The 20,965-nt window shown below is 43.0% G+C and overlaps 1 protein-coding gene across 2 annotated transcripts in view; it reads right to left on the bottom strand.

Moving 5' to 3' along the window:
- Nucleotides 1–7,064: 7,064 nt before the first annotated feature.
- The window catches only part of AKAIN1 (A-kinase anchor inhibitor 1), a 51,059-nt gene continuing 37,158 nt past the window's right edge, over nt 7,065–20,965 (bottom strand). The window contains exon 2 of one of the 2 annotated variants that reach the window (XM_066247233.1): nt 7,065–7,956. In XM_066247233.1, coding sequence (XP_066103330.1) covers nt 7,763–7,956 — 194 coding nt within the window. In that variant the 3' untranslated portion in view covers nt 7,065–7,762. The remainder of the gene's footprint in view (nt 7,957–20,965) is intronic. The other variant, XR_010727522.1, reaches the window with a different exon arrangement.

Genomic DNA, 20,965 nt, shown 5'->3' on the forward strand with positions numbered 1-20,965 from the left:
TCCACCCGGCACGCCCACCAGGGGGCGACGCTCTGCCCACCAGGAGGCGATGCTCTGCCCATCCTGGGCGTCGCTCTGCCGCGACCAGAGCCACTCTAGCGCCTGGGGCAGAGGCCAAGGAGCCATCCCCAGTGCCCGGGCCATCTTTGCTCCAATGGAGCCTTGGCTGCGGGAGGGGAAGAGAGAGACAGAGAGGAAGGAGGGGGTGTGGAGAAGCAAATGGGCGCTTCTCCGATGTGCCCTGGCCGGGAATCGAACCCGGGTCCCCAGCACGCCAGGCCGACGCTCTACCGCTGAGCCAACCGGCCAGGGCCAACTCATCTGATTTTTAACCAACTCACAGTCTGCGGCTTTGGGGATGTGTTTGGCGAGATGTCACTACTGCTCCGTCTCCAGCCCGGGCCTACTGCCTTTGTAGAAAGGCTGCTCCAACGTTCCTGCAACAAAACCGTCCGAGTAACCTCAGATTTCTTCGGTAAAAAAAACAACCACACTGTCTTTAAGTTTGGTTCGCTGAGAGTAGTAGACCCCGAGACAAAGATAGCGGTAAAATAGTTCATTTGAGAGCTGACCTTCGGAAGCACCAGTGGGGAGTCGGCGGAGTGAAGGAGAGAAGGGAAGGGGTGTGTGCTCACGCGGGACTCAGCAGGCTGGCTCCCGCTTGTCGAGTGGGGAGCTTGTGGTGGGGTAGCCCACCTGAGAGGCCGGGAGGCTGCGGTACTTAAGCACCAATTTCCATTCATCATCGTTAGAGGTTTGCACCTGGGGCCTGAGCAGGTGCTTCCAGCCTGCCCTGTATGTGGTCTAAGCACACAGCTCTAGCTAGAAAAAGCCTGCAGCCCCAAAGTGACAGGTACATATGGTAAACAGCCGTTTGCGCACGGGGGAAATGGCAAATGCTGAGGGCATACGGAGGGCCAGCTACCCAGGTAACTCAGTGGGGCATCAGGGCAAGGGCATGCTAGGGAATGGACTCTTAGACACCAGGGTCAGGCATGTGGGGAAAGCGCAGGTTAACTGGTTACGTAGGTTCAGTTCGGAGAGAATCTGCTGTACACTAGTCTTTCAAAACTGAAAGACCCGTGTTGGGCAACTGAGTTTGTAAAATTTGTAATTTTTGAGTTTGCTCACTTTTATTGTTAAAAAAAATGGCACTGATCAGGGAGGAGTGTGATTGCACTCAGAGCAGGGCAGTTGACTGCAAATTGTGGATTGCATTCCTGCTTGGGAGGGGCCATTGTTTTTCAGGGAGAGTGGAAAGAATGCAGAGTGGGGAGGAAGAAGCCAGTTTTTGCAGAGAGAGAGAAGGAGTGTAGATGGGGAACCAGAGCTGAGGGACTTTGCGAGCTCCGCTGAGACTGGTGGGGCCTTTGATTCCAGGAGGAATGGGAGAAGATTCTCCTCATTGTGGAACCAGAGAATGCATCAGGGCTTTGGGAGCCCTGAATGAAGGGGAAGTGTTTTCCCTGCCTGTTTGCTCTTTGGCGAGTGCGAGACTTTAATAAAGGAATGGCCCACCATTTTTTGGCTCTACTGTTTCTTTACCATCTGCCCGAATCCAATGTGAACCTGCATGGCCACGATAGTGGCGGCCACTGGCCTTACAACACTACAGGAAGAGAGTTTTTTGTCCTCACTTATTACTTAGACTGTGGGTCATCTGTGGACTAAACCTCATGATCAAAGAAATCACTTTTCTCAGTGGAGGACTGTCCTGGGTCTTCACTTGGTCAAGTGTTTCTAGTCAGCTTTATCAGAAGACTAAGTGCACAGGGTCATGTGTGGAATCAGGGATTATACATAAAAGCTCTATCCAGATATGCCACTGAAGTTATTTTTAACTTAATGAAAAAAAATTTTAACGGAAACTAAAGGAATAGCTCACCTTTTAATAAATCTTTATTATAAGACATTATTTTCTAATACATTGCTCTAAGGTTAAGAAAAAGAAACTATAAAATCGTTTAAGAGGTTAGTATCCTTGGGGCTTTTTAACTAGGTCATTCAACTTAAGATCATTTCTCCTTTTTCTAACAGATGAAGTCATTTGCATAATGTCATTTTCTTTGCCCCACCTTCTGATTCTTGTTCATTATATTGCCAAGATATAACAAGTTACATTCAAACTTAAGTAATATTGACTTTGTAAGTGAAGGCACTGCTCCTTGTCAGTCACTTGGCTACATCTCTCTCATTCCCAGATTCTCTATTGCAGGGGTCGGGAAACTTTTTGGCTGAGAGAGCCAATAATGCTACATATTTTAAAACGTAATTCTGTGAGAGCCATACAGCGACCCGTGTACATTATGCATTATCCAATAAAAATTCGGTGTTGTGGCCCTGGCCGGTTGGCTCAGTGGTAGAGCGTCGGCCTGGTGTGCAGAAGTCCTGGGTTCGATTCCCAGCCAGGGCACACAGGAGAAGCGCCCATCTGCTTCTCCACCCCTCCCCCTCTCCTTCCTCTCTGTCTCTCTCTTCCCCTCCCGCAGCGATGCTCCATTGGAGCAAAGATGGCCCGGGCGCTGGGGATGGCTCCTTGGCCTCTGCCCCAGGCGCTAGAGTGGCTCTGGTCACAACAGAGCGACACTCAGAGTGGCAGAGCATCGCTCCCTGGTGGGCAGAGCATCGCCCCTTGGTGGGCGTGCCGGGTGGATACCGGTCGGGCGCATGCGGGAGTCTGACTGTCTCTCCCCGTTTCCAGCTTCAGAAAAATACAAAAAAATAAAAATAAAAAAAAATTTGGTGTTGTCCCGGAGGACACCTGTGATTGGCTCCAGCCACCCACAACCATGAACACGAGCGGTAGGAAATGAATGGATTGTAATACATGAGAATGTTTTATATTTTTAACATTATTATTTTTTTATTAAAGATTTGTCTGCGAGCCAGATGCAGCCATCAAAAGAGCCACATCTGGCTCGTGAGCCATATGTTTCCAACCCCTGCTCTATTGTGATTTAAGTGGGCTGAAGTTCAAGGTCAAGCAGTTTTTTGAAGAAGAGCCCTGAGTACTGGTGACCCTTAAGAATTTTTTGTAATGTTTGCCTTTGCTCTTGAGTAACATGTTGGCTGGGCATAATGCCCTTAATTCACACTTTGCTTCCTTCAGAGCTACTTTGTAGCCTTTTCCTCCTTAGAGAATTGGGTGTTGCCTGAAGTGGTCTGATGCCAGCCTGAAGTTCACTTTTGTCCATGATTCACTCTCAGCCTAGAAATTTAAAGAACTTTTCTTTTATTCTGGAAGTATCACTGTAGAGCATTCTGTATCCATTTTCCTAAAATATGATGAGAGGATTTTTAAATATGCATTTTTTTTTCCTTTCATCCCATCTTTACTTCATTTCTGAGAGGAAGCTCTTCCTGTTTCATCTATTTCTTCTCAACAGCCATTTCCACTGCACTGCATCCAGAAGACAAATGATAATGTCGTACATTCGATTTCTCCACACCTGGCTCAGGACTCTGTGGACTTACCTCTGTGGCTTCAGAGGAGTGGAAAAAAGAGAAGTGACGGCCATGAACTCTTGTGATCTCTCAAATTGTTCCTCTGGAGTTTCCTGTTTCTCTCCTTAGCATCCTTTTTTCAGGTAATAGATTGAGCCTTTTCTATTGATTATTTTTGTTGGCTCTTTCTGCTTTTGTTACCTTTCTTACACAGAAAGGTACTTTGTAAGGCAATTTTATTCTTCCAGCTTAATATAAATATTCTTAGAACTGATATTCTTTTTTCTTTTCTTCTTTTCCAAATGAGAAGAGGGGAGATACAGAGACAGAGTCTCCCACATGTGCCCCAACCAGGATCCACCCAGCAACCCCCATCTGGGACCATCGCAACTGAGCTATTTTTAGCACCTGAGGTGGAGGCACTACAGAGCCATCCTCAGTGCCTGAGGCTGATGCACTCCAACCAATCAAGCCATAGCTGCAGGAGGGGAAGAGACAGAGAAGGCAGAAGGGGAGGCAGAGGAGGGGAGAAGCAGATGGTCACTTCTCCTGTGTGCCCTAACTGAAAATCAAACCTGGGACATCCACATTCTGCGTCAATGCTCTACTACTGAGCTAACAGACCAGGGCCTGAACTGATATTCTTAAGCTCCCTTGATAATTCATATACTCACAAAGTTCAAGATCAATAATTCGTAGATTCTTATGCCCAACAGTACTCACTTTTCACCACCTAAGATATACAAGGTTGGCAAAAGGAAGATTACAGTTGTGAGTACATGAAAAAGAGTTTATTTCTGTGTTATTATTTATTTATTGTTGTATTATTTTCCATGTGAACAACTATAATCCTACTTTTGCTTCACCTGAACTTATTATCTCTGTGACTCAGTGTCACTCGTCTGCAACAAGAGAATCAGGTCTTTCTGGCTGTACCTTATGATAAGGTAGTAGCAATAAGACAAATGAGATAATGTGCATTAATATATTTCAGAAAACTTTCTCACCCTCAAGAGAAATATTAATATTGTAGTTGCCACTTTCTCCATACATAAACTGAACCATGTGTTGAAATATTTAGTCTGTACTGTTTGGGTAATATAATGGCAAAACTAGCTCCCAGATTTTTCAGAGATTTCATTCTCTACTGTATTTTACTAGAATAGTTATTACAGTGGGTAAATCTAAAATTTCCTCTTTTTTTGTGTGTTGGTTTTGCATAGAGACCTAAAACCTTTAAAATACCCTGAATAGCATAAACTCAGTTATTTTGAAATGGTTGATTTATCTGTGACGTCGAATCCCACCATAAAGGAAGAACTAAGTAACTCAAGAGAGAAAGAGAGAGAGAAGAAAAAGGATGAAGCCCAGAAAGCAGTACATTATTCTGTATCTGTTTACAATATGTTCACAGTAGATAGATGATTACCGAAAAGCAAAGTAGTAGAAAAGGATTCCTTTCTGCAGCTCTACCCCAGGCCCGTGGCAAGTGAAAAATGGCTGGCAGAGCACAGAGCAGGCCAGCTGGGCCTGCCTTACCATGTAAGCCAGGAAGATACAGGACATTAAGTAAATGTTCCCACTCATTCCTAGGACCAAAAGCTGTGTGCTGGTTTATGGTCATAATCAGGGGAAGCCCACCTTAATCCTATGTCACATGACATTCTGTTGGCCTCTTTGGAAGCCAATATACTTTATACTGAAATACAAGAAGAACTTTAACAGATGTGTTTATCATTTTGGCCAAGCTTCTTAGGGTTCTACCAATATAGCACCTACCTCCTGATTTCAGGGGTTGCTTAACTTTCTTCTCCCAAGAACTTGCTCTTTTCTGATTCTTGCTTTAGACTTTCCATCTCAGAAAGGTCATGAAAGACACTCAGCTTTCCAGATGCACTTATCTTTACTTTCTGAGATCAAAAGGCCACTTCTAAGCAAACATCCTCTTCTGTACAGGCGTCAGGAACCCTCATTCCCCAGCTGTCCTCAGACCATTACAGTGAGTGCCATGAATGGATCGCTTTCCTAGGTCACGATCTCTAGAAATTTGGAAAGCAGCCTTGGACACCTTGTGGTGCCACGGGGATGTCAGATCCACATATGGAATGAACTGAACAGTAGCATATAAAGAGCTTTTGCTTAAAATGACAACATATTTCAAAGTTGGATATATTTTCTGTATAGATAACATTTAGATACCGGGGTTAATCCGATGTTTCCCAAGCTCCCCAATATATTAGCACAGACACGCCAGGGAGCAAAGAGAGCATGTTTATGTGTCTCTGCATTGTGGGAGCAGGAGCCAAGGCTGGTTATATCCAAAAGGCTTAGTAGACATAGTGCCATCTTACTTGCAAACCACAAGCATTGGGTTTATATTTTATTTATTAATAATCCTGAATATCTACACTGTGCAATTATATCACATCAGTGATATGACTTCAACTCAACTCAAACTCATTCTTTAAATGTCATGAGTTCTGTTAAAAAATTTTTGTAATAAACCATATTTAAATTTTAAGTCCTCTACTTTCTTCTATAGCCATTTTCCCTGTGAATTTATTCAGTCTATGCCTTATGTGAGATAGTTTAGCAGAGCTGTTAAGAGATTGTTTTTATTTGTGTACTATTATCAATAGTATCCATTCTGGAAAATGTAACACTGGAATTTTACAAATATGTCTTAATATCAGTCATACTGTATATGCAAATATTTGGCTTAAAAAAAACTATCAAATGTAGCCATTGATACTCTGAAGTCAAAAGGTTTTTCAGACAGATCAAATTCTTCCTCTTTCCTCACTAACAGCAACTCAATAACTGTGGTGAAGCCCAGGAAATGGAACTGTAAAAACTCCAGAAAGATCTGCATTATCCCCACAGGAATGAAGCAGCAGTCATACTATTGCAACAAAGAGCTCATTCACAAACACACACGCATCTCTGTAACTACATTCCCAACACTGTCTCTTTATTGTTTCCACTGTGTTTTCATGCTTCAGAGAGCTTTTCTAAAACAAATGGTTTTCCCATTTTAAGTGTTACTCATTCTTGATATGTATGATTTTTATAATCTCTAGAAAATAATTCTAATTTGTAGATGGGAAAGCAAAGTCCTTATTAGCAAGGTACATGTATAGGCTGATGGCAACACTGCATTTACAGGCCCCAGAGACCTTTCCAAGGACCCTGCAGCCCAGAATCAGACCCCAGTGTGTCCCCAGGATGGAGTCTACAGCTCTAGTTGCTATTTATGGAGCTGCTAAAGAACTGAGTCAAGTGCTTATGAGGGCGGTGGAGTAAAAAGGGACAAATATGTATCCCACAGAGGTGGGATATAAAACTGAGACTCCTGAACATAGATAAAAGTGAAGTGGTTACCAGGGGGAGGGGCTTGAGGGAGGGGAGTAAAGAAGGACAAATATATGGTGACGCAGGATGATTTGATTTTGAGTGATGGGCACGCAACACAATTAACAGTTCAAATGCTATAGAGATGTTCACCTGAAACCTATGTACTCTTGTTGATCAATGTCACCCCAGTAAATTTAAGTTCTAAATTTAAAGAAAAAAATTGAGTCATGGACAAATTTTATGCATATAGAGGTACTTGTCTTATTTTAATTTTGAGATGAAAAAAAGAAATCCATAATATTTCCAAAGGATTTCTGCACAGCGGGTAAACACCAACAATCAAACAACTGAAATGGAAAGACTGTTCTTGATAAACTAAACTCCTCCCCTTTAAAAGTCATATAAACATGTGTCTTGATAAGATCCTGAGGGACTTAGACTTAGAATTTGCCTTTGCTTCATTTGACCTTCAATTCCATATTTGAAGGTGACTGAAACTCCATTTTTCCATCCTTTCCAGCAAGTCTTTGAAAAATATAATAAACACAGTACTGTACTTAGTATTACAGGGGGAAAAAAAAAGACTGCTGTTTAAGTTCACAAAAAGAATACATTATGTTTAAATTCACCAAAAGAATGCATTAAAGGAAGAATTAAATAAATAAGACAAAATTAGTTTTTAAAAAGAACTTTAAAAATAAATTGTGCAATAATAATAATAAATTGTGCAATTACAGTGTCATGTTTGGCCCCGCAGCGTCTCAGAGGCACTACACAAAGATACACAGAATCATCTAACACACTTGTTCACAACAGTACCCCATGGCCAGGGGCTAGTATGGATTCATTCTACTGCTAGGTGCCAATGACACTGGTTGGCTTTACTGGCAACATTTTGGTGACACGTCCTATACTAAGAGGAAGGCTGGAAGAAAAGCGTATGACAAGCGCCAGATCCCTTGTGTTACTTCTTTCCATGCTTCTTGGTTAGCTCCCCCGTGCCCAGCTGGAAGCTGCCCCGGTTGTCTCTGTCCCTCTCTTCCCTCTGCCGACTTTCCTGGGAGACTTGCCGCACAGCCTGCAGGATGGCGTTCTGCACAATCTGTTTGCTGGCATTCTGCAGCTTCACTTCCTCAGGCTCATTTCCAGGTTTCTCACCTAGAAAAAATATGAAAGAGGTGAAAACAGTAAAATTAATTGCAGAAACTGTGACAGGGAGGGGCAGCTAGGAAAGAGAAAAAGGCAAGAGAAGGGGAGACTATAAGAATATGAGAGGGCGGCCCATTAACCGTGAGGAGCCTCTGCAGCACACACCGCTCTTACCTCCCTTTCTCCCTTTCCAACAGCATCTGGCAGTTGTTGGCCCCAATTTATATTCTCACCATCCCAGAATTCTCTGCTGCTAGCCGTGGTCATGAGACATGGTCTTAGCCAATGAAGACCTCTCTGAAAGTCTTTGGAAAGTGATAGGCTCATGCCCCCTTTGGCCTTTGGCACCTTCCTCTTCTTCCCATGTGGGATTCAGACATAATGCTTTTAGGTGCTGCAGCTGTGTGATAATATGCATGGCAATGAGGCCAAGATTCTGGGCATAGGTGGGGAGAAGAAAGGAGTCAGGCATTATTGAGCATCAGCACCAGCCCTGGACCATGTACTTTTGGACACCTTTACGTGTGAGATAAATAAGCTCCCTTTTTTAGTTCACTATTAGTCAGGTTTTACACTGCTCACAAAAATTAGGGGATCAAGGAAGTTGCAGATATTCCAGTACTTTCAGCTTTTGAATAGAGCATTTTCACCAATAAAATAAAAGTTGGTTTTGCATCACATCTGCATAATCAAACAATTATCTTTGACTTGTTTGCTTTTCTGATCTTGTTTAATAAAAATAATCAAATGCTTCTTTTTTTATTGCTTCATATTCATTTTGAAATATCCCCTAATTTTTGTGAGCAGTGTATGTTGCTAGCACCCAAACATATGCCTAATACATATGAGCCTACTGGGGCTGAAGAATAGCTTATTACTGAATTCACATTAAACACAACCCTACTGCCATAATAGCATCCTAAGAAATGAAGCCATCTATTCATCAGAATCTGTCCTCTGTGATCTAGAACAGGAGTGGCAAACCTTTTCTACAGAGGGCTAGATAGGAATATTTTGGGCTGTGCACCATATCACCTCTATAAAAATCACTCAGCTGTGCTCTTATATCCGCAGCTATAGACAATATACCAGTGAATGCAACTGGCTTTGTTCCAATAAGTCTTTATTTTTAAAAAATGTTACAGGCCATATTTGGTCCATGAACCATAGCTTGACAACCTCTGATCTAGGATAGTGGGAATTTTCTAATTAAAAGGTAGAGCAGAACTTGGCTGGTTGGCTCAGAGGTAGAATGTTGGCTTGGTGTGTGGAAGTCCCAGGTTTGATTTCCAGACAGGGCACACAGGAGAAGTGATCATTTTCTTCTCTACCCCTCCCCCCCCTCTATTCCCTTCCCATAGCCATGGCTTATTTGGCTCAAGCAACTTGGTTTTGGGCGCTGAGGATGGCTCCATGGTCTCGTGTCAGGTGCTAAAAAATGGTTCAGGTTGCAACAGAGCAATGGCCCCAAATGGGCAGAGCATCACCCCCTAGTGGGCTTGCCAGATGGATCCCAGTCGGGGCACAAGTGGGAGTCTGTCTCTCTGCTTCCCTTCCTCACACTAAAAAATTAAAAAATAGTAATTTAAAAAGGGTAAGGCAATCTACCCAACACTGATTCTTCTCCTTCCTTACTTAAAAACAAAACAGAATATTAATTTTATTTGGCCAGCTATGTAACTAGGTGCAGGTAAATTCTAACTCATAGGTATAAGTTTGTTTAGTGAAAATTCTGTAAAAGGTCTCCAAAAAGGAATAGGCAGGTAAAGGGCCTTGACCCTCGCCCCAGCTGCTGCCTGCTGCTCTGACACATGGTTGTCATTACAGAGGCTTTTGCTCACCACAGGGAACCTTTAGAATAAAAACCAGTTTCATGGATTTGGAAGGAAAAAGTTAGAAGGAGCCTGAGATCCCAATGACCATATTAGACCATATAGGCCTCTTCCATGTTAGAAAAAATAATATATCTTATTTAAGGTCATGTTATTTTGGATTTTCTTTTACTATGCAGCAAACTTATTACTAACCCACCGAGAGCAGAACAATCATGAATCTAACATTTGATTAAAGAGCAATCGTGAAAATTTTAAATCCCACCTGCTTATATTTATAGTGACAAATAAAATGGCATCATTTCTTGTTCAAAATCATCTTTCCAGATATATCCTCTATTTAACTACACTGCTACCATGAAAATCTATTTTAAATGGTGGAAGGGTTGTTTTCACTAAGATTTATTGATAACCAACAGAATTTATACACCCATGAGAACGACATCACATAAGAGAATATTGAGTCATTTGGAAGACCAGACAGCTCTTATCCCTTTAGACATATAATTGCCATTTATTCAGCATTGGTGTCACTAGCACCATCTCCTAAGGGATTTATAATCTAATAAATAAGGCAAGGTGAATCTATTCAAAATTAGAAAATAACATTCATTCTTTTCCCCACCCCCGCAAGTAAAAAGCAGGATAAAATCAGCAATCTACACCAAACTGAGCAGAAAAAGAATCCAGAGCTAGGATGTGTAACAGACTGAAACTTTAAAGCAACAGAGAAGAATACTTTACATATTCTCTGTAGAAAAAGAGTGGCCGATAATACTAAGAGACATGAGGACAAAGCAGTTAAGAATGTGTATTTTCAAGTACTTCAGAGCTGAGTTCAAATTCTTTCTGCTACTAACAGCCATGTGATCTTGGGCACCCTCTAAGCCTGTTTGCACATCTGTAAAATGGGCATGTAGTACCTATTTTAGGATGGCTGCTAGAGAATCAAATGACATAACTGTTCGACACTTAGTGTAGTTCCTGAGCACTTAGTGTCCACCACTGTGTATCAGTTGGGGTACAGCTTAGGATTTTATAACGGAGAAACTCAAAACCAGGGCAACTCACACAAGGGAGAGATATTTAGTGCTCTCTCACATAAAGCTCAGAAGTGCCCCAGTGTGTAGGTGGCTGTGCTCCACCAGGTTATCTAAGAACTCTACTTCCTTCCGTCTTATTGCTCTGCCATTTCCTACTACATTGCCCTCAACTGCATGAGTGGAGCTGTTGAACTAAGATGTCATTTGGGGCTGGAAGATAGCCAAAGAGAAAATGGAGGGCAAGCTATTTTCTTTTAGGGAATTGCCACAGAGTGATTGCAAACATCACTCTACTCACATTCTATTGGGGGAAACCAACTCATGGACTGGTCACACCTGGCCAATGGGAGCTAGGAAACATAATCTCAAGCTGGGCAGCCATATGCCCTGCTACAGCTTGGGCAAGGTCTAATGCTGAAACATGCCAGGGCAAAGGCTCAATTAGAAAAGGAGGGTATGGACTTGTAGCAAGTCAGACCTAGTCTCCAGAGAGCTCCATGCACCACTGCACAGCATGAGTGTGTGTGCAAACAAACCAAGTCCAAAATGCTCATGCGTGCTCTTGGAAAGAGCCTTTGCCACACCGATATGTTTTAACTCCCAAAGTCTCTGCAGTACAGCTATTATTTTGTCTTTGGATGGGAGAAGGAAGAATGTAAGGATAGGAGTAAGCCGATTCCTTAATAATAGAGGAAGAAAATCTACTCTAAATTTATCTGTGGCCTAATATTTGAGTTAAATTGTCATGTCCTTATCCATCCAGTATGAAAAGAAATTGATTAAAAAGTCATAGGATTCTGTGCCAAGCTGTGTCAGGAGGATCTCTCTGGTGACTTGCAAGTTTAGTTTAACTCTCCCTGTTCTCATTACCGCTTTACTCTGGGTCACAGATAATTATCCGCAGTGGAGGGTGCAGAGGAGAACAAAAAGAGTGGCAACTAATTGGAACAGAGAAACGGAGGAGTGAAGCTGACAGTATACGTCACCCAGAGCACTTACACAATAAAAGCAAAACTAAAAGTTACATACATATAGAACCACAAAAGACCCTGAATAGCCAAAGCAATCCTGAGAAAGCATCACACTTGCTGATTTTAAGCTATAGTTACAGTAATCTAAACAGTATGACACAGACATAAAAACAGACACATAGAGCAAAGAAACAGATGCGAGCCCAGAAATAAATCAGAGTGTATACAGTCAGTAACTATTTGACAAGAGAGCCAAGAATACTCAATGGAGAAAAGACAGTCTCTTTGGTAAATGGTGCTGAGAAAATTGAATATGCACATGCAAAAGAATGAAACCGAACCCATATTTTACATCACTCACAAAAATTAACTCAAAATGAATTGAAGAATTAATATAGGACCTGAAACCATTAAAACTCCAAAACAAAAAAGAACAGGAGAAAGGCTCCCTGACCTAAGTCTTGGCAACAATGTTTTAGAGATGACATGTAAAGTAAAAACAACAAAATCAAAGCTAAACAAGTGGGACTACATAAAACAGAAACACTTCTGCACAACAAAAGGAATTATCAGCAAAATAAAACCTATAGAATGAGTGAAAATAATATCCAAAATATATAAAGAACTTATAAAGCTGAATAACAGGAAAATAAATAATCTAAATAAAATTGGGCAAAGGCCGTGAGTAGACATTTTTTAGAGGGCATATAAATGGCCAATACATACATGAAAAGGTGCTCAGCATCATTAATCATTAAGAAAATTAATAATACCACGGTGAGATACCCTCTCACGCCTGTTAGAATTGAGATCACCAGAAAGATCAGAGATAAATGCTGGCAAGGATGTACAGAAAAGGGAACCCTGTACACTATTGGTGGAATTACAAATTGGTCTTGCCACTATGGAAAATAGTGTGGAGGTTCCTCCAAATATTAAAATTAGAAATACCATATAATTTGGCAATTGCATTCTGGGTGTTTCTCTGAAAGAAACAAAATATCTTGAACAGGTACCTATACCCCACTCCCCATGTACATTGAAGCATTATTTATAACAGCCAAGACATGGGAAAACCTAAATGCCCATCAATAGATGAATGGATAAAAAAATGTGGTACATAATATACATAGAAATACTGTCCAGCCATTAAAAGAAAGGGATCCTGCCATTTTTGACAAATGGATATACTTTAAGGACATTATGCTAAATGAAATAAGTCAGACAGAAAAGACACAAATACAGTATGATCTTACTTAAATGTGAAATGTAAACAAACCCCCCTAGAAAAAGCAAGAAGATCTGTGGTTACCAGTGTTCCATGGGTGATACAGAAAAGGGGAACTGGATGGAGGTGATCAAAAGATATAAACTTCCAGTTGTAAGATAAATAAGTAGTAGGGGACTTAAAATACAACATGATGACTATAGCTAACACTGCTGTATAAAAAAAATTATGTTTTTCTTATATCTATATGAGATGATGGATATTAACTAAACTTGTGGTAATCATGTCACAACGTATGTATCATTATGCTGTATACCTTGAACTTTTACAGTGATGTATGCCAATTAAATCTCAATAAAACTGAAAGAAAAGTATTATGTAAACCACAGACACCTACTGTATGTTAGGCTGTTTGGCATGCAAAAAAAGATACTCTTGTTAAGTGGGGCAGTTACTATGGGAATACAGGTATAGAAATACCTGGCTGGGTCTTGCATTACAGTTCAGTAATTGGAATAATCCAATATAACTCTAGTGATTAGATTATCTGGATTCTTCTCTGCCAACAGCTGCTACCATCTAACAGCTCTCCCTTTCTTCCGGAGTCTTCCGACTTCATGGCGCACATTTACTCTTGTTACTTATGACCTGTATGGCTTCATTTATCTACTGCCTTCTCTCTGAGGGCCATCTCAGCTAAGGTTCTGCTTGCCACTGCCTGACTCTTGCCATATTTGAAATTCCTGAGAGAGAACCCGGAAAATTCAGCATACCATCATTATCCCTAAAAAACAGCATTGTCATGCCAGGCTACCTCTTGGGCCAGCCACGGATTAAATGCCTGTGGCTCATTCTGGGCCAGTCAGCTGTGACCTGAGAGGTTGGATCAAGAGGTAAGAACATAGCTACTTAGGAGGAAGAAAACACCAGCACCCAGGCCCTGCGTTGGCAAGGCACTGTGGGCAGACCAGGCATTCACAGGGTGCCTTTATCCACTGTGAAACTGACAGGTGCTCCGATGGCATCCCCTTGAAAGGAAAGGGTATTTGAGAACATCCTGGTGGAGACCCTTAATACGAGTGCAGGGCACGAAAGTGCATTACAGCCCAACACAGAGCCAGCCACAGAAACTCTGAGTTTTGCCATTGACTTATATGCACTACATTTATTTTAAATTTATAAATCATTGGCATGCTGTAGGTGGCCAATTGCCTAGTTTTAAATGATGCAAATGTCCCCCAGCCTAATTAGCATTTATAAAATCATTTTGGTATTTCACAAAGATGATGAATTGATTTAATTAGCTTTAAACTCTAAATGCCCAATATAAATACACTGAAGTCAAGAACATGATGTAACTACATTTGCATTTAGTGCCTTTCCACCTTGACTGAGTACCCTCCTTCCCCCTCCCGACACCACACACGTTCAGGCCTCCCAGTGGCCATGCTGCCCGCCCGGTGACACCCAGCTCAGCCGGGGGCCGGCCATCCACACACTCCCTGAGCTCTGTGCTCTCTTCACCCGCCTCAGCCTGCTGTTCCACATGTCCTTCCCACCTGCCCCCGTGGAAGGTGCCTGAGGAACTCGGTTGCAATGTGGTTGATAATTGGCCTTAATTCCTTATTTAGATCCATTAACCCGTGTTTCTATCTACCATAGGAAGATCCTCCCGATAAAATGTTACACTGTTTGTTCCCCTAAGAACCTAAGCATCGTCGTGGCGCTATTACAACAACCCTATTAGATTCCAGTGAGGTGGGTTTTAGGAAAGGTCACACTGTTCCCACTGTGAGGCCGAGTCCAGTCAGTGCTTTTCTCTCAGTCACGCAGACAATGTGGCAGAGGTTTTGTCAGAAACACTGTCTCTACCACTTGTCTCTCAGCACTGGGTCACTAAATATGCAAATTACAGAAGCCCCTATCAGGGCAGGGTAAGCTCTCCCCCACTGCCTGCCCACACTCTCCAACACACAGCACTGCTGACAGTGACCATGAGCGTATATTTTATCTTCCCCGCTGATTGCCTGGGACTATGCAGGCAGTACTGTTATTCATCAATGACTAGCCAGTGGAACACAGAGGACAAGAACTAATTCTGGTTCCTTAATTAGGAAATGATAGTCTCTTTTCTAGCTCTGCAACTACAGGAATTTTTCATGAAGGACCAAACGTTAGATCTCATTCATCTATACCAATAGCAAACGAAGCCATCCCGGCTGTCCTGCTCTGCCACTGAGCAAGCGACAGTTATGTGACTTCTCAGTGACAGAAGGCCACAGCCTTTGAGTTTCCAGCTTGCTGCTACACCCACCAAGCCACGCTGCATTCCTCTGTGCCATACCCAAAGCAGAACAGCATTTTAGGGTTTCCAAAAGGTAGACTTGAGACCCAGAAGACGAGTCAGACACTTCTAACTTATACTTCAGTGATGCCCCGCTGTGACCACAACCACCCAACCAGGTCAGGTGCAGGGCATTAAGAACCACCAGGCCCATCACTTCAGTTGAAATTCCTAAAAGCGAACTTGGAAGACTCAGCGCACCACCATTATCCCTGGAAAACAGCATTGTCATGCCCAGCCATCTCTCGGACCAGCCATGGATTGAATGCCTGTGTAGTTCATTCTGGCCCAGTCAGCTGTGGCCTGAGTGGTTGGATCGAGAGGTAAGAACACAGCTACTTAGAAGGAGGAAAGCACCCAGACCCTCTCATAACCTCTACAGCACGGGTCCCCAAACTTTTTACACAGGGGGCCAGTTCACTGTCCCTCAGACCGTTGGAGGGCCGGGCTATAAAAAAAAAACTATGAACAAATCCCTATGCACACTGCACATATCTTATTTTAAAGTAAAAAAACAAAACAGGAACAAATACAGTATTTAAAATAAAGAACAAATAAATTTAAATCAACAAACTGACCAGTATTTCAATGGGAACTATGGGCCTGCTTTTGGCTAAGGAGATGGTCAATGTCCGGTTCCATATTTGTCACTGCTAGCTCTAACAAGTGATATGACGCGCTTCCGGAGCCATGAAGCGTGTGTCCTGCGTCACCGGAATTAGTACTGTACGTGAGCGACACCGCGCTTTGCAGCGCCGCCACACACAGTACTCCTGTGCTCCTCTCACTGACCACCAGTGAAAGAGGTGCCCCTTCTGGAAGTGCAGCGGGGGGCCAGAAAAATGGCCTCAGGGGGCCACATGTGGCCCACAGGCCGAAGTTTGGGGACCCCTGCTCTACAGGGTCTTCATTAAAATGTCTTATAGAATAAGTTAAGATAAACCAGAAAGATATTCATTAAGAATCCATAAGTAGGATACAGTGGAGAGTTACATAGACCACCAGACAAAAATGCTTCATTCATTCATGCATTCACTCATAAAGGATTTACAGAGCACTGGCTATATAACAAACATGAGACTGGGTGTTAGAGATTAAAATATTGAGCAAAACCATCATGGAACCTGCTTTACTAGAGTTTACAATCTAATGGAAGAGTCAGGTGTTAATCAAATAAGCAAACAAGTTTATAACTTTGAGCTGTGACACATACCATGAAGGGGGTACAGGGAGCACTCTTCAAGAAGAGCTGACCTCGCCCTGGCCGGTTGGATCAGTGGTAGAGCGTCAGCCTGGCATGCAGAAGTCCCGGGTTCGATTCCCGGCCAGGGCACATAGGGGAGGCACCCATCTGCTTCTCCACCCCTCCCCCTCTCCTTCCTCTCTGTCTCTCTCTTCCCCTCCCACAGCCAAGGCTCCATTGGAGCAAAGATGGCCCGGGCGCTGGGGATGGCTCCTTGGCCTCTGCCCCAGGCGCTAGAGTGGCTTTGGTCGCAACAGAGTGATGCCCCGGAGGGCCAGAGCATCGCCCCCTGGTGGGCAGAGCGTCGCCCCCTGGTGGGCGTGCCGGGTGGATCCTGATCCGAAGCATGCGGGAGTCTGTCTGACTGTCTCTCCCCGTTTCCAGCTTCAGAAAAAAAAAAAGAAGAAGAAGAAGAGCTGACCTCATATGAGGGCCAGGGCCTCAGAGCCCAGCCATGTGAGGCAGGGAGATCAGACCCCGTGCCCTGAGGTGAGTGGCAGCAGGACCCGTGGGGAGTGGAGGCAGCCTGCCTGGCTGGGCCTGATGGAGACGGGGAGGCCAGAGAAGCTGCTGTGGAAAGGGGCCGGCCCAGCTGGTGCAGGGCTGGGGGCAGGGGACCGGGAGGCACTGGGCCTTGTTCCCGAGAGCATTTCTGCAGTCTCAGCAAATCGGTGCCACACGGGGTCACTGGACATGTCTGAGGAGAGGTGAAATTTGGAAAGGCCAGTGGGAAAGGAAAGGAAGTGCTATCCCTGTCCTCGGGATGCAGGACAGACATGTAACACCCCGATTCACAATGTCCTAGAAAACTTTCACCTTGTGGAGCCATCACATTAACTTAAGAACACAATTTAACTTATTCTGTATAACTGGGCTGCAACACATTAGGTTTAGGAAATCTGTAAAAAATTGTCCCAATCAAATTCGAAAAGGAAAAAAACAGTTTTAACCTAGAAATCAAATTTGAGTATTTTGGCCAAGAGCAAAGTCAATTTTGAAGAAAAAAAAAAAAAACAACAACTAGGGAGAGTCTAATTTAGCAGCTTTCAATACCAGGTATAACGCCGTGAGCGCGTCATGCGCTCCTTAATGATGGGATATGATTTGAGAAAAGCAGCATTAGGTAACTTTGTCACTGTGCCAACACTGTAGAGTGACTCACACAAGCCTAGATGACATTGCCTACTACACACCTCCCTCACTGGCACAGCCTCCTGCCTCTGCCTGCACAGCCTGTCCTGTGCGGACCACAGGAGACTGACAGTGTTAGAGACAGTGATGCCGCTGAGAGACGCAGTAACCACGAGATGGATGAGACTGCTGCCAGCCTCTCAGCGCGGTGTGTGGCAGCAAGCTTTATTTTTAATAAGTAGAAAATGCGCACTCTAAAATAAAATAGGATAGTAAATACATAAACCAGTAACATAGTCTCTTATTACCAAGTGTATGCACTTTACACAATTGTAGGTGCTATACTTTTATACAACTATCAGCGCAGTAGGTTTGTTCACACCAGCCTCACCACAAACACATGAATAATGGGTTGCACACTATGTTATATTGACGATGATGTCATTAGGTGATAGGAATTTTCCAATCCATTATAATCCTATAGGACCACTGTTGTATGTGGTCCATCATTGCTTACAACATCACTATGTGGCACATGAGTGTAGTTAATAAAGTGTAATACTAACAGAAGGATAATTGACCAATAAAATAAAATAAAGAGTCCACAAACAGCCTTAGACATATGTGGTCACCTAGTTTATGAAAAGCAGAACAGTATAATGCAGTGGGGAAAGGACAGTACTTTCAAGCAATGGAGGTGGGCCAAGTAGTATTTCATACAAAAATAAGAAAAACTTTGACTAACTCACACTATACAAAAAAAAAAAAAAAAAATCAGTTCCAGGTGCATTGCACATCTATATTTGAAAAGTAGAACAATCTGGAGCATGGGAGATTTTTAGGGCAGTGAAAATACTGTCTGATACTATTGATATAATGGTGAACACAACTCATTATACATTTGCCCAAACCCATAAAATGTACACCACCGAGACTGAGCCGTCGTGTAAACTATGGACTTTGGGTGATGATATGTGTAACAAATGCACCACTCTGGGGGGGTGCTGATAAAGGGGGAGGGCATTCATGAGTGGAGGAAGGGGTATGTGAGGAATCTCTGTATTTTCCCCACAATTTGCTGTGAACTTAAAACTGTTCTAAAAGAAAATATTATTTAAAAGGCTATCAAGGAGAAAATATAAAAGAATACCTTAATGACCCTGGAGTAGGCAAAGATTTCTTAAACAGGACACAAAAAGCAACAAAGCTCAAGAAAAAAATTTGATAAATCAGGCTATATTAAACTAAGTGGGTTTTGTCATGAAAACTCCACACACACACACACACACACACACACACACACACACACGCTCATGCGCGCACATGTACACATGGAACAAGGCTTTTCATTTGAGGAAATTGAGGTGGGATAAATGCTATCTTGGAAATGCTTTAAGTATTTAATTTTCCGAACATTTACATAACAAATAACTCAGTCAAGACTGACTCATGACTTCAGAGACCCAAAAGGCTGTTTTGACAATCACACAGATTTCTGCAAAATTCAGCTAGATTTTTCTTTTTTCCCCTAGACTCTCCATAAATCAAGCTGCTCCTCATTTCTTGCTCTCAGTAGCAGCGCCAGAATTTCCATGAAGGAAGGGTTTAGGAATGGCAATCCAAAAAAAATAAAAGGAAAGCCAAGAGTTTGTCATGAAACAAGGGTGTGGTGACACTTTTCACGGGACTGATAAAATACCCATTTCCCTTATCAAACAACAGAGATGTGTGATGGAAATGAGGCTTGGCCACTCTCTGTGACAGCCATTGCACATCTTCTCAACTTCCCTAACCAGCTCACTTCAGAGTGGCTGTGTCACCCAGTGCCCACCCACCTTCCTGGAGCCACCAAACAAACCTGGCTGGCCCAAACTGCGGGCTTCTGGGTTCTGGCCCCAGGGGTATACCAGAAAGGGAGAGTCTGGAAATCCGGAAGACGTATGTAAGCACTGTGTGAGCCTGTATTAAAGAAATAGAGCTCAGAACGAATTTTGGAACCCTGGGGATCACGTACAGTCTTCGCACAACCAGAGCCAGCTCTATACCCCCAGATACAACCTCCACCCGCAGAGGCCCCTCGCCAGTCCACCACCGCCCCAGCTGTGCCACTGACTGATTCTCCAGCCTCTGCTGCCCCTTCGTGGCCACTCCTAGGGTTGCCATAGACTCAGGGACAGGATATCCTTTGGCAGAAAGCCGGCTGCCCAGGTTCCTGTGGGTGGAGGGTGCTGTGTGTGTGTGTGTGTGTGTGTGTGTGTGTGTGTGTGTGAAAGAGAGAGAGAGAGAGTGTGAATGGGGTGTGTTAGTATAGGGGAAATCCTGAAATCCTCCTGAGACAAGGACATGGATTAATCATGTCAAACACACTTAGAATAACTAGCACATCGTGGTACGTTCTGACCACAAAAACTCATGCAAGGCCATTTATAGATATGTCCTCCCAAGAGTTCTGGAGCAGCCGGAAATACAATCCAGAGGTTTCCTGTCTTGGTTCAGATGAAAATTACTTAACAGAAATATTTAAGTTCTCTTAAATATTTAATGAAAGAGTCTGAGTCCGTAGGCAAACCTAGCCTCATGCTCTCCTTTCCTACCGACTCTGGAAAGGGAAAGAGGGAGAAAGCAATTGCTATTAGCTTTTTGAGTGATTTTAAAGGAATGCTTAAAAAACAAAAACACTTTCATAATGCCCTCCCTAAAGTGAACATCATAATCTTCACAGTCACCATTTTTCTGCTAAAGAAGAAATCAGATCCCACCTGTGACAAGTCATCGGAGAGTACACATCTAGAATTTAACTAAATAATGTCTCAAATGTAAGTCTTCATTCCCAGGGATGTATGTCACAAGAATCCCAGGAGATTATGCTCTGACATAAAGTTAAATCTTTCCTGCTCTCCTTGAAGGAGCAGCTCCCCACTTTTTGAAGACGACTCCTTTGTAATGTCAAAATATTTCACCTAACCCCTCATGACAAAATGACAAAAAGAGGCTATGAATTCAGTAATGCTCTTAGATAACTTTGAATGGTATTAATCACGACAACCTCCATATACATTTGAAAACTGCAGGAGTTAGGGAAGAGTGTACATCCCAACCACAGAGCGAGGTGAAATGTAGCATCCCTGTCCCTTTGAAACAACTCCATGGCTCCCACACCGGGCTGGAGCTATAGAAGCAGTAAAAATCAGGCAGGTGTTTTAAACTAATTCCTAATGATAGAACA

Source organism: Saccopteryx bilineata, chromosome 11 (assembly GCF_036850765.1).
Source record: "Saccopteryx bilineata isolate mSacBil1 chromosome 11, mSacBil1_pri_phased_curated, whole genome shotgun sequence".
NCBI lineage: Eukaryota > Metazoa > Chordata > Mammalia > Chiroptera > Emballonuridae > Saccopteryx > Saccopteryx bilineata.